General features: G+C 38.7%; 1 protein-coding gene across 4 annotated transcripts in view; it reads left to right on the top strand.

Moving 5' to 3' along the window:
* LOC115353458 (N-acetylated-alpha-linked acidic dipeptidase 2-like) overlaps positions 1-17536 on the top strand; it is a 43504-nt gene that overhangs the window by 12570 nt on the left and 13398 nt on the right. For 2 of the 4 annotated variants that reach the window (XM_030042905.2, XM_030042903.2), the window contains exons 10-17: positions 580-699; positions 1134-1216; positions 4041-4104; positions 6780-6847; positions 11845-11862; positions 12504-12595; positions 14055-14145; positions 14802-15066. In XM_030042905.2, the coding sequence (XP_029898765.1) occupies positions 580-699; positions 1134-1216; positions 4041-4104; positions 6780-6847; positions 11845-11862; positions 12504-12595; positions 14055-14145; positions 14802-15066 (801 nt within the window). The remainder of the gene's footprint in view (positions 1-579; positions 700-1133; positions 1217-4040; positions 4105-6779; positions 6848-11844; positions 11863-12503; positions 12596-14054; positions 14146-14801; positions 15067-17536) is intronic. The other 2 variants (XM_030042907.2, XM_030042904.2) reach the window with 1 other exon arrangement.

Genomic DNA, 17536 nt, shown 5'->3' with positions numbered 1-17536 from the left:
GATGATTTTAATTCCTTCTTTATTTTGTGTTTGGTGAAATTGTTCTCATGTTGCAAGAAACTTCAAGTTTTTTAGGTAGCCGGATAATATGGAATCTGACAAACCCTTAATAGTTGTCCTGTCCCTCCCATCACACTGTTTTTCATTGGCATTCCCAAGAATATATTTGAATGGGAATGCTAGAATGATAGATGTCAGAGAATTTTTTTATAACGCCTGTCATTTTACAGTAGGTTCCCTCTTACATCATTCATACATTTTGCCTTTGCAAAAATTAACACAATGCAAAGTACAGAAAACTAGTGATGATTTGGGACCTCGACATACTATTGTTGATAGTAGCAGGTCATATATATAAAAGACTTTTAAGGGGAAAAATATGTATAAAATATTTCTTGTCTTCATATATATTCTTCAGTAGAGTAAGTGAATGATTGCAGATTACCTTAAAAAATAAATTTGTAGCACTGGTATTAAACTTCGTATTTTGTTTGACACAAGTAGGTATGCAATCAAAGGAAATACAGGTAACCTAAATGCATTTTTAATTAAGGATTGATATTGTGTGTTTGTTTCCAGACAGATATATTATTTTAGGAGGTCATAGAGACTCTTGGGTATTTGGTGGTATCGATCCAACTACGGGTGCAGCTGTTCTGCAAGAGATTGTACGGAGTTTTGGTAAAATGAAGATGGAAGGTAACTTACTTATTATAGACATAAAATGATGGATATGGAAAACAGCATCTTTGAGGAACTGTGTTGAATGTTCCCATGAGTAGTTTTGTTGATTTAACTTTTCACCTCTACAGAAAGTTGTATTTTTCATTATGAAAGATGCAAATTCATTGAAGAGATGCATATGTAGCATTGCATCTTAGCTGGCTGAATTTATTCCCTCACGTCTCTCATCAGTGTAATAGTACCCTCTTAGTTGTGTGGAATGAAATTACTGCATTAGGAAGAAATGCCTCTGCAATAATATGTTCCTCTAAGGAGTTTAGAGAGGATTTTTTTTACTGCTATATCAATTAAGTGCTATTTTTTTAAAGTGATTTAAATTAACTGTGGTGATCTTTCACTAGACTTTTTAACTTTCAGTTGAATTTTCAAGTTTAACTATGTGATTGCAGGTTGGAGACCTAAGCGAACTATTATTTTTGCTAGCTGGGATGCAGAAGAATTTGGATTATTGGGTTCCACAGAATGGGCTGAGGTAAATAAAAAATAGTGTAAAGAAAACAAAACTTGAAAGTCTGTTGCAGGCAGCTGCAGTACCCAGTGGCATCTATACCTAGATGCAGTCAATATCTTCAAGGTAAAACTGGAGCACAACAGGCTCCTTCAGGTGCTGTGAGGCCCTCATATATTTATAAAAATTACCTACCTAACTTCTTACAACATAAGTGCACTAACTCTTCTAATTTTTAAAAATCTACTCTGATTCAAAGCTAATGTCCCTCAGTGGTCTCTATGTGGAAATCTATCCCTTCATTTAACAGAATGATAGCATTTTATGTAACCTAAATTGGTTTATTTTCTAACTTTCTATTTGAGAAGTTCCTTAGTTTCTATAAACTAAAGTCCAGGTCATGTAAACACAGCATGTTCATTATTTGTGTCACACCTTCAGTCATACCTCAAGGCTATGAAATAAAGCACAGGACATAAAACTGAGGCACAAAAACTGACCACATGTACCTGTGATCCATAAGCACACCAAGCCCTTTGTGTGGAAATTAATCCTCTTGGGCAAATGAAAGGGTAGGTAATCTATGAGTGAATAGTTCCAAATTCCTGTGAAACTTCTAGTATTGTAGAGTCTCAGTGGCAGGACAATCGATTAATTCTGTAGTAGGTTCCCTGACTATATTCCTGCCTGATAGAAAGATGTTGGAAAATTCAGAAGTGAGGTTCTGAATGTTCTTCTCTTCCTTTCCCTGTTGGGCATGTTCAGTTCTTAACCCTGTAAGTGGATTTGTTCAGCCCCAGTAAGAAATATAGGTCTTGCAAGAGTTTTCATTGCTTTGTCTGTAAAATCCAAATTAGAAATAGAGCAGGCAGAAAATTGTCTGATGAAACACATTTCTGCTGAACTATGTCAATTTATTAGTACTGAATGGTTTAACAGAAATGTGTTGTCTTGTTCTTCTGTTAGAATTTTATTTACAAGGTTATATTTAGATGTGTGGATAGAGCTTTCTAAATCTGTAAAATAAAATATTTTAATCTTTTTGTTTGAGTTTATTGGCATGTATTTCCGTAAACCACAAAATTACATAGCAAAATGACACGTCAGAGAAGGGAACAAACCAGAAATATGCTCCCAAACACCAAAGGTATTCCATCATTTTCTGTTAATAAAGCTGAGATTTCTATTCCTTTGGATTTGCACTAATTCTTTCTCCCATAAACTGTTTGGCTTCCAGCTGCAATAGACTCTCTGCATCTTACTGTTGGTTTATGGGACATTAAATGAAGAAAGCATCATTGAAATTATCTTTAAAATCATTTACTGAGAGATTTTAAAGAGTTGACATTAAAGTTTCATCCCACCTGAACTCCACTGGTAACAAAAGTATACAGTATATAAAACTTTATTTGTGATTTCTTTGTCTATGTATCTGTGCACATATTTAGATGCTATCAAGAAAAAACAATTGTTTTAACTATGAGGAATATAAAACAATGACACTTAAAAGATCAATTTCTCTTGAGCAAGTCATGAATAAATTAGGAGTTCTTTTTATGTTTGATTTGTTCACATATTGCTACTGCTGTTCTATAATGTTTTTTGTTTAATAATTTAATATTTAGTAATCTATCATCCATTATTTCATGAAACAGCAGCTCTACTAGGTTAGAAAGCCATGAGCACAATTCATATTTGAACCTCAATGTTTTTATGTTATTCTTTTCTTGCTTCATCTGGGTGGTGTGCATTCCTACTCTTTGACACCTAAATTAGATTCAGTTTCTCTAGAGACATTCCTCACAGCTTACATTCACGTTTTCTGCAGCTGCCAGATCTGTCATGTAGTAAATCTTGAGGAAAATTAACCCATGATATTCACTGTCTTCTGTGTAAGAAAAAGACTGTGCAACTGTGGCAACATCCTTTTGTTACATAGACAATCTCCATTGCTCATAAATGAAGGAATTTCTTTATGTTGCAAATATGCTTTTGCATATATGCAAGGCCTCATGTATGCATATACAGGCTTGCTCCCTCCCTTCATATTCTTTTGCAGAATCTCCTCCACTGTTTGTTTTAAAGATATTAATTTTGTTATGAAGTTATCAATTGCCAATTCAATTTTTGGTTCACATGACTTACAAATGATTAGTTGGGTTATAAAATGAATGAATCAAGTAACAATTACTAACCTGATTAGAATATCTATCACAAACCCAAGACTTAGTAAAATACCACTTACTGATCAGAATATCAATTTCAAACATAATTACGAGTTTGCAAAAAATTAAACAAGTGTGTGTATATATTTAACATGAAAGCAATGCTTGGTTGACTCAAAACAGTCAGTCAAATTCATTTTAATAGGAAATGTCAGTGCTTTGACTTATCCCTTTTTGAAATGGAAGAGTGTAGAAATGACAGCAACATGAATAACTAAGGATGAAAATTGTGGAGGAATTCTGGCTGACCTCACAGTCACGTGTTGCATGTTCAAAAAGCACTGCAAGTGCAGAGTTAAAACACACGTATAACCTTCATTTACCCTGTTACAATGGCGTTCAGTAATTTTCCTGTTCCATTTTGGTCCTGTGTGATGCAGCAGGCAGCACCTGCATTTTGTGGATGTTTTCGACAACAAATTAAGTCCCAGAAAGCAGGAGTGCTTTTCATGTGCCCAGATTATTGACCCTTCCTCAAACATTAATATAATTAGTTACTTATCTACTATGCTACTTATCCTAACTGGGTTCTTAAAGGTAATGCTGTAAAAAACAGTGCACTTAACATGCTCTTGACTAAATGACACTAATTGAAAGTGATAATTACACTTTTACAACCCCAGGAAAATGCCAGAGTCCTCCAGGAACGGGCAGTTGCTTACGTCAACACAGATTCTTCTATAGAAGGTGTGTCTTTTATTTTTAAACTCACTTTACTTCACAGATGTCAATTTTAATAGTTCACTGTGTATTATTTATTGCATCCAGAGCTGGCAAACATAAGATAGATAATGTGATGTTCAAAATAAGTGTGGCAAATGCAGAATTAAGTGGAGAGAGAGAACAATTTAAATTCTCATATTGCTTTCTTGTTGCAAATAGTGCCATCCATGAGCTGCAGCCCACGTGCCTGGAGTCCAGAATGTCTCCTCTGGAGGAGTTTAGTATTCTGTGCTAATGAACTGAGCAGGCTGAATGTGAAACTCTCTCTTAACTCCATTAGCTTTAATTTACAATTACACTTTTAATATATAACAGACTTCTCCTTGTTCTGCCTGCGGCTCCATCTCTTTTCCCTTTGGAATTATAATATTTTAGGACGCTAATTTATTACGATCTTAAGATAATTTGTGTCGAGGCCTTAGGCTTACATTTTGTGGGGCTGGGACCCATTCTGGTGCTTTGGGCCAGTGTGGTCACCTTTGTTCATTGATATGAGCAGGGAGAATGTGCAGGGAGTTACATATGTATTATGGCAGGGCTCTTCTAGAAAAACAAGCGCTGAAGAGTGTTTCACAAAAAAACTGATCCACCATTATCCAATTTACTATGCCCTTCAGATTATGAGAAGAGTCTGTCATACAGGAATGCTGCTTAGAAACTGGGCGTTGAATTTTGGGCCCAATACTATAACCTAAATCACAAAAATCCTTCTTAAATTATACTGAACTTTATTACAGAAGGACTTCATTTACTGTTATCTGTGCTGAAATAATGGTCAGTAAAGTCCTGTGAAGCTGTCCTGCATCATAACCTCAGTTATTTAGGGCATTCCTCTTCCTATGTTAAACCCAACTTACTTGGGCTTACTGTATGTGAATAAAATGGGTATCAACAGGCATATTTAAGAACTCTTTTTAATCCTGTCAGCTGAAAATTTTGTCTGTCACAAAAGGATTGGAAAGAAAGAAAAGCCAAACCCAGTTTCTAAATGCTCAGTTGGAGTTGGGGTATAGGGAGGGTTAGAGCTGTTCCTTCAATTATGCAGCCTACATGCTGTGTAAAAAGTAGAGCAGAATTTCACGCCTAGAAGATCTCACGAATGAAATAATAGCTTTACAACTGCTTCATATTCTCAGCATGGATTGTAACACATATTTTTTTAGTTGGTTTGCAGCCAACATGCTGCTGCCTTAACAATTTTCTTCTAAATCTTGATTATTCAAACATGTCTCTTGCTTTATGCGTTAAAGAAAATGTGAAAGCAAAACCACTGGAAAAGAAATATGTAATAAGGAAAAAAACACCATATTCAGTGTACTGTTTTAAGTATCTTGGACATCTTTCACCTGACTGAGCATTAAAATCCCCTGTAGAGCCATAGCATCCAGGTACTCTGCCAATTATTTTGTTTATCATCATATATTCTCCACAGCGCTTCTTATGCCACGTTTTGGACAGCAAATTATTTCTATTCATTGTCCTTTAGCAGTGAAAAGAAGAATAGTGGGTCATCCTTTTGAGCATTTTTGTGACTTTAATTTCCAGTTCTCAAATATAGACTCTCCTTGGAAACATCATTAACATTATCTAGTGTTTTTTTCCATCATCATGGGGTTTTCTGTAATTGTCAGTCTAGTCCTCTTGTTAGTACACATTGTGCAAAGGATGACCCAAAGGTCTAAAGCCATATCAAAACCTAATAGCTGTGTTATCTGTCAGCTCATGTTTTATTATGTCCCAGCCTTCTCATCCCTCTTCCCCTCTTTGTTGTTGTCGTCTGTATTTGAGGGCAGAGGTGTTTGCCCAGCTGCTGTCCGGTGGCTGTAGTCTATAGAGAAGACTGCTTTACGTTCCTACCTGCCTCAAAAGCAGTGATAGTTTCTTTTGGATGGGGCTCTTGCTGCTGTAACTGACAACTTCGGTATGAGATACCTACCTAGCTCAACATAGCCAGCAGGTAATGTGGAAATCTCATGGGCGTAAAGTGTAGAAGCCACAGCATGGTGGTAAAAGGGGAAGTTTAGGAGACAGTAGGTCACAACATTACTCTGCATCTTTGTTGCCTCCTATTTGGATAAGACTTCTGAAATATAAAATGCCAAATATCTTGCAAGTCTCTTACTCAGAAGATGGCCTGTCTTTCAGATACAGTCTGCAAAAACGTTGAAAAAGTACTCTTTATGATAAGAGAAGAAGCTGCATTGAACTCTTAAAACATCTTGCAGGGAATATGTCTTTCCTCCTGCACAGTTCCTGCATGCACTAACTTTATTTTTAACATCCTACAAAAAGTAGGATGTTACCATTGCCTTCTGTTTAACACAAGCTTCAGGGAGCGTATGAGTGACAAGGGCTTGTAACTAATGAGGGATAGTTAGGCCTATTTTAGAACTATGGGAAGGCTTAACTACATTACTGCGTATGTACTATAATCAATGCATCATTGTCATGTAGTAGCAGCAGCTTATACAATGTGACCAGGTAGTCTATTTCTGTACATATTCTGAGGCAAGATCTAAATTCTTGCCTTGGAGTCAAGAAGTTTGTCTAAGAAAGGACTGCAGGGCTTAATCCATTAAGAAGATAATGCCACTGGTACGTGAAGCGAAAATTTCCATGTCTTTTTGTTTCATTTTCAGGTAACTACACATTAAGAGTTGACTGCACCCCTCTTCTCTACAAACTGGTGTATAATCTGACAAAAGAGGTACGGAATCAGAGTGTCTATTGCTTGTGACTTTCTAAGAATGTAAAACTGCAAGTTTGTTGGATAAAATTGGATTATTGAATAATATTGGATTTATCTTATTGCTGTGCTGGGAAAATCTTGATCCCACCAAAATCAATAGCAAAATATCCCATCAGTGGTACACAGTCCAGGCTCATAGTTCCTTAGTATTTATAGAAAGGTTGGAATGTGTCACTGACATAAGTGGAATATTATTTGCAATATATAGTAAAGATAATAACAATAAAAACAAGATAATAAAACACTTGAGCAAGAACAATTCTCTAAAGTGATAAGCATTCAAGGAAATAAATTGCATTTTACATTTCCGTTTCATGTGCAAAAGAGAATCTATTCATTTTCACATTGGCTACCATTTTCTCTCTGTCTGTTCCTGCTGAATCTCCTTCATATCTCACTGAGCCCCTGAAATACTGTGATAAATATTGAAGGATTGAGTGGGTTTTGTAACAGGCCGGATGTATGGATTTACATGATTACAAGTGGTCTAATCATATCTCCTTTGCTTTCATCTCTCAGGATGAATTATCATAAGGCTGAAAGATTGTGATCCATTAATGCATGAAACTTCATTGGCCGTATGAGGAGTTAACCAGATGAGGCACCTAGCATGAGCCATTGTCACTATCCTCAGATCTGGATTCATCTCAATTAACAGAAGACATCTCTGTCTGACTTAAGCAATGTAGGCTCCCTTTAAAGGCAATTGGTAGAAATAGGTACCTTTAGGATGAGATTCATTTGACCAAATGTGGTTGTCTACTCTTGTACAGACAGAACTCACAAACTATTTTCCCCCCCTGATATTAAGAGGGCCCAGGTGACTTGGTCCAGTCTAAAAACTTGCACTGTAATGGCACTTGGTAGGATGACTCCAGCTACTAGTCTCCCATCCCACTAGACGCATTCATCCTGAGTTATTTTCAAATGCAGTACACCTTGTTTTAACACTGGAAATGGCATGGTTTGAATGTGGGGTGGTTTATCTGTGCTATTCCTGTGTTTTTCATTTCTTTTCTACATTTTATTTTCTTATCAGCTTTTTCTATCTTACTCTTTCTTCCTTGTGGGGGAAGAAGCTATGCTTGTTCAAACATTAGCTGTGTGTGACACTTCACACACTGAAGGGCACTCTGGTTTGCGTATAAAAATTTCCATGTCCCTTGTGCTGCAAGGCTCTGGATAAAATAATTTACTTTCTGTCTGCAGCAAGCCACTTACCCAGGGATACATTTTTCTGCAAAAGATAAACAAAGTAAAAAAATGCTCTGGGCTAAAAATAGTACCTCACTCTTGATCTTAAGTCAACTATTCAACTGTTGCTGGGTTTGAGCAGAAAACTTCCATTAAAGTACCATACGAAGTACTTGAGACTGGCTGTTTTGAAAATTTTCCTATTCAGTGTTATTTAAGCTTTTAACAGTAGAAGCATAATGTAAACAATAGAAAATCTGACAACTACTCCATAATTCCATGCTGTCTCCCTGCTAAAAAGCTCCTAGAAGTACATTATATTCATCCATATTCTTCATAGCCCCATTTATAAAGGGGATTATTTTATGGTAGAGAGTTGTTAGTGAAAAGTCTGACTACTTCTTGAGCTCCTTAAAGCCACTGTTGGAACGTCTTAGATTTATTTTTTTTCTTGTTAGCTCGTTATAGACAAAACCCACAACTACTTTTTCTTTTCTGTTGTTCCACAGAGCAGGATTCTGCAACAACGTTCTGTCTCTCTGCTGTTCTCTGCTTTCTGTACACAGTCAAAGAGCATTTTCCCCAGTTTTATCATTTTATCTCTGTCCAAAGAATCTAATCTGAAATCCTTTTTTTCTTTTTACTCATTTTTTTTCCTCTGTCTCGCTAAATAAATTTGAAATGCTCCTTGCCACATTTGTCTAGAGGAGTGTTTTCCTCTTTTTTTGCTGTTAAACCTGGGACGGCCTCTCATCCCTGGCAGTGTTCAAGGCCAGGTTGGATGGGGCTTTGAGCAACCTGGTCTACTTGAAGATGTCTCTGCCCATGGCAGGGGGGTTGGAACCAGGTGATCTTTAAGGTCCGTTCCAACCCAAACCATTCTATGATTCTGTTCTATGATTCTATGATCTTTTTGAAAAACAAAATCATGGTTCAGTTTTTACAGTAATTCAACATTGTAGTTTTCATTTCTGAACCATCTTTCATCTACCAGTGTTGAAGGGCCACCAGTGACCTCCAGTGATCCATAAATCACAGGCTGTGAAACCTTTCTCTAGAACACTTACACTCTTTTGAACTTTTCTGTAAGATCATTCATAGAGATTGTTGGAATTTTCCCAAGGAAAAAGATGTTTTGATGGACTCCTGGAGAGAAGTCAGGGATACCAAAGAGTGTTTGCTGAAGGACCACTTCTAGCTAGGACACCGTTTTTGTTGGCATAGAAACATGTATACAGATGACTGATGGATCGTGTAGAAATGTGGCACATCTTTTACTTGGCTCACTGCTTCTAGTATCACAGAATAAAATTCAGTTGAGGGTTCAAATATCTTTGTTCTTGAGGTCTCTAAAAATTCCAGTGAATTGGATTAGGAAAAGAGGGAGACAAACTAAAGCAACAGCTAGAACAGGGAAGCTCTGTTTTGCAGAGGGATCTGCTTAATTTTCTTTTTTTTTATTCTCTTCACTTGCATTTAGGTAGCCTCTTATAAAGATAAACAAAGACTACAGTTTGTACCTTTGCTAATCAGTTGTGTCTTTTCCACTAATCTGAAAAAAACCCTAATTTCTGTAAGGGCTAGAAGGTTAGGACAGAGTGATTATGTTCTTTGTTTTGCTATTTCAACTGCAATGCATTTGGATTTGGATGACATTGGGAAGCTAAATGTACACATCAAAGCCTCAACCCATTAAGTCTTTACATATCCTGGTTGTTAGTTCCTTGAACAGGAATAGTGAGAAGTCCTGTGCACCTCAGGAGTGTCACAACCCAGACTGGACAGACCAGGGAGTCGTGTTTAATTCAAAATTCCCTCAGGCTAAATTAAGGTGAAACGACACCAAATGATCAGTTAAAGATTTTATTTATGACAGAAGCAAACTGAACTGGGGAGGCGTGGTAGTAGGTGGCAGGGTTTCTCACAACAGGAATTGGCATAAGACTACTTCTGTAAACCCTGTAACCATATACATCAATTCAGGGAATAAGGAGATCCCTCCCGTTGAGTCACGAGGTTCAGAGCCGACCCTCTTGCTTTCCAGACTCCTCCTCAGAGAAGGGTCTAGGGGTGTCTGGATCCACTCTTAGTCTCCGACTTGGTCAACGGTTTATTTCTTGAAACGGATGAGGTGTAGGGATTGTGGAAAAGGAAAAGGAAAGAGAGAAGAAGACAGAGAGAGAAAAAGGAAGATAGAAAGATTTCACCGGTCCTGGGTCCAGCGTTGGTTCAGTCAGCCGAGGGGTCCAGTCCCGGTGGATTTGCGCACCGGGGGCTTCAGTTTGTGTCCTTTTATCGTCCTTGCCTCTCCTTCGGGCGGGCACCCGAACTCGTCAGGTTAGTGAGCAGTTTGTGAGCCTTTGGGCTTGGGGGTCGTTTGTGGAGTAACTTCTTCCCTGCAGATGCGGCCATTGTTTGATCTTTGTAACAGAACAGCTGATCAGAACACGGAGCTGCACACCCTCCAGCACGCCCTCCCCCTCCTGTTGCTGATGTCTGAGCTGACGGGCTTTCCACCTTGGCTCCTTGCTGTGCAGGGTTTGTCTTTAAGCAGAACTTGCCCCACCACAACGTTTGAGACATTAACTCTTTCAGTCTCTCACAAGGAGTCCTAGTTAATTCTTGGAAACAGCATAAATGGGACCAAAATGTTCCCTATGCTTTGCATTAGGCTTTTGCATGGGATTGAGTTTCATTCAGGAAGCCCAGTATGTGAGAGAACATTAGGGCAGGTGATTATGCATGACCAAAATAAATCTGTTTCTGTTCATATTAAAGAGTCCAACATCCAACTATCCAACATTGCAAGATGTCTTTGCTCTTGTTTTTTAGTGAGCCACTTCTCACCAAAAAAACGTAGCATACACATGAAGTGTCATCTTTCAAGGAGTTCTGCATTTAAGTGTGGTCCTCAGCATACAGATGGAACATTGAGCTGTTGACAGTCTTTTTTGGCCCTGCTCTACTGCTAGGCTTTAGACAATTGATCACCACCAGCCAGCATCTGCAATAGTTGAACTCCAATTCCCCTGTTCTGATCATCACTTCTTACTTTGTATTTATGCTTAAAGAACTCTGCATCTTCCCTTAAGGTAGCAGTAAGCTTATGCCGATTCTAGATTTGGAACTAAGCCAGACCAAATAGTATGTTTTATTAGGCTCTCGTGTTGTATTAAAAAAATGGCCAATGGTTTTTACATGACCAGAGCTGTCAGAATAACATCTCTGCCAGAGCATGGAGTACTTTTACTACCATATGTCAGAGTTCAGCTTGCACTTATTAATGTGCCATTTTCAATTTAGCCCTAGAACTTGACTAAAGTGCCCTGAAAATGACAGCAGCCAAGCAGTTACTTCACAAAGTTGTTATTTTTCTGCTAGCTGGTGATGTACTCTCGGAGGTCAGAACTCTCTGGATTTTCAATTTGGAGTCTGTGTATTTTTCAATGCAGGATTTAAGTCTCAACAATACTGTGGGACCATGCATCTAGCCATGAACATTTATGCTTTGTATTTTTGGGGGACAAAAAAACCCCCCCTCCCAATCCTCTGCACTTCATAACCAATCTTACATTTAAAGGACCACATCTACTAAAGGTTGTTTAAGTGTAGATGGAGACCAGGGCCAGAGTCTTGATTTATTTTTACCTCTGCCACAGATTTTCTAAGAGCTTTGATCAACTGACTTTATACTCTTTCATAGTTTTCCTGGCTGTATGATGGCTGTACTAATACTTACCTTTTCTATCCTGGTTACATAGCTTTTCGATTTTTTTAAGGTAGTGGTGGAACCTACATTTGTACATATAGTGTCTTGCACAATGGTTCTCCAGTCTTGGTTGAGTCCCCTTGGCACTGCTGTACTATAATTGATGACTGGTTTTGACCCTTCCTTCTAGCACAATTCTTTTCTACCCTTCCTATAGAAAAGCAGTAAAATTTCAGGCTCAGCCTGTTGAAAGAATATTGCTGCTGTACGGGGCAAACCTCCACAGGGTTAGGGCCATCATCTCCCCTTGCCTGCTGAAAGGAAAGCAGCTGGGGTATCCTGGCTGCTGGAGGAGCTCCATAGTGTTACCGATGCTGTTGTGTGTGTACAGACACAGTGCTATAAGGTGGTAAGAAGTCCTAGAAATGCCCACGTTCCACTTCCCCCAGAAGTGGATGAGCTCCATGTAGTGTCCTTGAGCTTTTAACCTGCTCTTACCACTGTCTGTGGTTGGTTCCAACTACCTGTGAGATGGCTTTTCGTGGTTGGGATCCATAAATGTATGTGACATGTAAATAGTGTATGTGTACTTCCCTGCATGCAGCAATGCCGTTGATTAAGAATGATGCAGATGATAGCTGTAAAGGTCTCCTTTGATAATGAATTGAGTTAGAGGTACTTCCAATGAGATTATAATATTTTCCTCTCCAGATTTTAAGCCCTGATGAGAGTTATGAAAATAAGTCTCTTTATGAGAGTTGGCTTGAGAAAGATCCTGCAACTGAAAATAATAGCTATCCCCGGTAAGTTGTTAATCTGTTTTTTCTTTTCCAATATTTTCATCATATCATAGCATGGCTACTCTCCAGAATTTTTCAAGATGTGCTATTGATGATAGCAATACAAAACCTTTTAGTACAAGGTGACTCTCTAGCAATATCTTTTAAAGTAATATAAAATAAAATTTTATGACTTTTTTTTTTAATGATGGTGACATCTATGCCTGCTGTAAAATGAAACCTCACACATTTCAAAGGCCTTTTATTAATAGAAAAGCAATTTGGAAAGCAATCAAAAAAGAGTAGGGTGGGGAAAGAGTTCAAAATATAGTTTAGTCACCCTACTAGACGAGATAATATCAAAATTGTTAGGATAAGCAAATGCTCAGTTGAAAGAAACTGCCTAGAGTGGTAATCAAAAAGCTTTCATGACACTTATTCTTTGTTTATACAATGGATGTAAATGTAATACATTACAAATCTATATCTGAGTGTATTAAAACTTCATATTTGAAGGTATTAAAACTCCAAAACGCTGTTTGAGCTTGTGACTCGTAGGGCTAAATCGTATTCACAATGTGGCATTACTCATGTAAGATAAATAGAACTGCCCCTTTGTGCAATTTGACCAAAACATTCTGCGTGTATTACCCTATCTTTCAGGCCCGGGTAAGATGTGTTTCTAGATTCATTAGACTCGCTGAAATGTTTTCCTTTTGAAAAAGCTACCAGATCTGATCTTTCTCAGTTGATACAAAGAGTTCCTTGCAGAATTTTATACTAACGGAAGAAATTTAGCTGGAATGGAAGAAATTTACCTGGAACAGAAGAAACTTTTTTCTTTTTTAGCCAAGAAACAACAATTATTCACCAGGCTAGACATATAAACCTAAAACTTAATATAAAACTTAAATATATCTTTGAAAATACTTAGAATATTACATCCGTCTTTATTAGAATTTTCTTTTCCTCTGTCTTGCCACACCTACCCAGCAGATGGCAATATTTACTTGTAAGTAACAACGCTTATTGTGTCCTGCAGTGGAAATTATTTATCAGTCTTTGATTCTACTGTGGAATATGCTAAGTATATAAACACATCTGTCTTTACATATATTGCTGCCCAATTCATATTAGTTTGGAAATAGATGATCAATGTTTTAAGATTGCAGAGACATATCTGATACAATTTTATGGGTCTTGTGCATAACGTGCACATTGTTTTTAAATGTAGTCAGTGTCACAATCAGCATTGCTACCTTTAAAAGATCTTCCTAGAAATATTGGATGCTGAATTAGTGTGGTGGAATAAAATTGGTTAATTAAGCTTGCCACTTAGCTTGTCTCTGATCTTACTAGTGTCCCTGATGTGCCCTCCAGAAGAACTGACCTCCATTTCTTTGAAAAATCTGCATTTTGCATTAATTACTACCATACTATACAGTAAGTGCTCTCACTAAGATGTTCTCTTTTCTACATGTAGAATAAACAAACTGGGATCAGGCAGTGATTTTGAATCTTACTTTCAGCGACTGGGAATTGCATCAGGCAGAGTCCGTTATACCAAGAACAGGGTAAGTCTTCCAGATTGTTTGAAGAAGTTTGGTAGTGCTGAGCAGTCATCTTTTAAAAGCATTTATACATGATTAACAAAAAAGCTTCAAAGAATCTTTGACTCATTTGTGTATCAGTGCCATTTCATAGTTCAGTAAGAAACCTAAATGGTTAGAGAATACAACATGTTACAGTGATGTGTATATTCTATAGGCTTTCAACTTCACAGAAAGGTATTTATAGAATCTGACTGGAGGTGTATTCATTCCACCATACTATTAGTAGGCCCCTTAATATACAAATTTTCCTTGATTCTGTTCAGAAATAACTACACAAGATAAAAAGGGGCCATGATCAGGGACTTCTGCTATTCAAAACCCCAAAGTGTTTTCACTTTTAGTGAAGGCAATCTGTGTACGATAGAACTGAAGGCAGGTCTGTGTAGACAAAGAAGGAAGCCTGCTCACTTAATCTTGTGCAACAGTCCATCGATTCAGGTTATTTTAGTTTCTTAAAATGAACACACAAAAATGGAAAGATAGTACATTGTGTTTTGTAGCAAATAGCTTTTTTGATTTGGAAACTGTGCAAAACATCATAGTCATTAAGTGATCAATACATCCCTTAACTGCAGTTAGAATACAGGGCACTGACAAATTTCCTTGCTCTTTTTCAGAAAGCAGACAAATTCAGCAATTATCCTGTTTATCACACTGTGTATGAGACCTTTGAGTTAGTGGAAAAATTTTATGACCCCACCTTCAAGAAACAGCTAACAATTGCACAGTTACGAGGCAAACTGGTTTATGAACTGGCAGATTCCCAGGTCATTCCATTCGACTGTAGAGATTATGGAGAAGCCTTAAAAGGATATAGCAATAGAATTTATAAATTGGCCAAGAAACATGAAGAACAGCTGAAACGTTACAAAGTATCATTTGGTGAGTAACAGCCACAAGACTATTTCTTAAGTGCATTAATTAGAATCATGCAGGAACACATTACATCTGTTATAGCACTGAAAATGAATTCCTTACTTTCCTCTTTCAATTCTGCCATCATAATAAAGAGCCTCTATTTTTTTTTTCTAAACATAACACAGGTTTAACACATTATTGTCTAGATGAGAGGGTTATAACAATTTTCATGCATATTATTAATTATGGGAATATTACAGTGCTCATGGACAGTCAGGGACCTCAAATGCAGAACAAAGAGATATATCAGCCTGCTTCTCACTTTCTTGCTTAAAAAAGAAGACAAGTTAAATGTTTATGGCAACTGTCTGGAACTTGAGAGATACAGGTGCCCATTCCTCCTCAGCCAAAGACCTCATCTGACCCTGGGAAACTTACTTACCACCTGTCCAACTGCCTGGCTACCACTTTTAGGCCACAGAAGCACTTCTCTAACTTTTCTGCATAAATATATCCATTAGCTGAGCACTTGAACACATTGCAGTGAAGCATATAAAACAGGTCTGAAGCAGCAGAGTGCTCTGTATCCCAGGCTAGGATAACTTCCATGGTAATTTTCTTTCTCTCCTTCTCTCTCTCTTCTTTTTTTCTTCTTGCCTCATTTACCCCTTGTGTTTCTGCACCAAGGAGGATTTTAAGTCACTCCTAATTCACTTGCTATCTGATGGGCCCATGGTTTAGAGACATAAACTAGCTTTTTGGGGATGCAGTACTCTTTTGGGTTGTGTGAAACATTGAAAAGACACCTCTTTTTTTTGTAAAAAGGCCACTCGAGACAGCAGAAGCCTTGTGTGATGGATCTGAGATTTTGCATAAAACAAGGGTTTATATCAATATGTTGTTGTGTTTACTGCATCATGTCTTGTAAGGACACATCAAATCTGGAGTTTGTTTTTGCAGTAGTAGAACATCTACCAAAATTTCTGTTAACTCATTTATTTTCATAAAATCATAGACTCATAGAATGGTTTGGGTTGGAAGGGACCTTAAAGATCATCTAGTTCCAACCCCCCTGCCATGGGCAGGGACACCTTCCACTAGACCAGGTTGCTCCAAGCCCCATCCAACCTGGCCTTGAACACTGCCAGGGAGGGGACATCCACAACTTCTCCGGGCAACCTGTGCCAGTGCCTTACCACCCTCACAGTGAAGAGCTTCTTCCTAATATCTAATCTAAATCTACCCTCTTTCAGTTTAAAGCCATTACCCCTCATCCTATCACTACATGCCCTTGTAAAGAGTCCCTCTCTGGCTTTCTTGTAGGCCTCCTTTAGGTACTGGCAGGCTGCTATAAGGTCTCCCTGGAGCCTCCTCTTCTCCAGGCTGAACAACCCCAACTCTCTCAGCCTGTCCTCACAGGAGAGGTGCTCCAGCCCTCTGATCATCTTCTTGGCCCTCCTCTGGACTCGCTCCAACAGGTTCATGTCCTTCCTATGTTGGGGGCCCCAGAACTGGATGCAGTACTGCAGGTGGGGTCTCACCAGAGCAGAGCAGAGGGGGAGAATCACCTCCCTCAACCTGCTGGCCACACTTCTTTTGATGCAGCCCAGGATATGGTTGGCTTTCTGAGCTGCAAGCGCACATTGCCTGGTCATGTTGAGCTTCTTGTCAACCAACACCCCCAAGTCCTTCTCCTCAGGGCTGCTCTCAATCCACTCATCACCCAGCCTGTATTTGTGCTTGGGATTGCCCCAACCCATGTGCAGGACCTTGCACTTGGCCTTCTTGTTGAACTTCATGAGGTTCACCCAGGCCCACCTCTCAAGCCTGTCAAGGTCCTTCTGGATGGCATCCCTTCCCTCCAGCATGTCACCCACACCACACAGCTTGGCGTTGTCAGCAAACTTGCTGAGGATGCACTCAATCCCACTGTCCATCGACAAAAGTGTTGAACAGCACCAGTCCCAAAACTGACCCCTGAGGAACGCCACTCGTCACTGCTCTCCACTCAGACAGCAAGCTGTTGACCGCAATTCTTTGAGTGCAACCATCCTTATCCACTGAGTGGTTCATCCATCAAATCCATGTCTCTCCAATTTAGAGACAAGGATGTCATGTGGGACAGTGTCAAATGCTTTGCAGAAGTCCAGGTCGATGACGTCAGTTGCTCTTCCCTTATCCACCAACGCTGTAACCCCGTCATAGAAGGCCACCAAATTTGTCAGGCACGATTTGCCCTTAGTGAAGCCATGCTGGCTGTCACCAATCATCTCTTTATTTTCCATATGCCTTAGCATAGTTTCCAGGAGGATCTGCTCCATGATCTTGCTGGGCACAGAGGTGAGACTGACTGGCCTGTAGCTCCCCGGGTCTTCCTTTTTTCCCTTTTCAAAAATGGCGGTTATGTTTCCCCTTTTCCAGTCAGTGGGAACTTCACTGGACTGCCCGAACTTCTCAAATATGATGGATAGTGGCTTAGCCACTGCATCCACCA

Source organism: Aquila chrysaetos, chromosome 19 (assembly GCF_900496995.4).
Source record: "Aquila chrysaetos chrysaetos chromosome 19, bAquChr1.4, whole genome shotgun sequence".
NCBI lineage: Eukaryota > Metazoa > Chordata > Aves > Accipitriformes > Accipitridae > Aquila > Aquila chrysaetos.
Note: the sequence above shows the minus strand (reverse complement) of the source record. Positions and strands in the feature narration are given on the sequence as shown.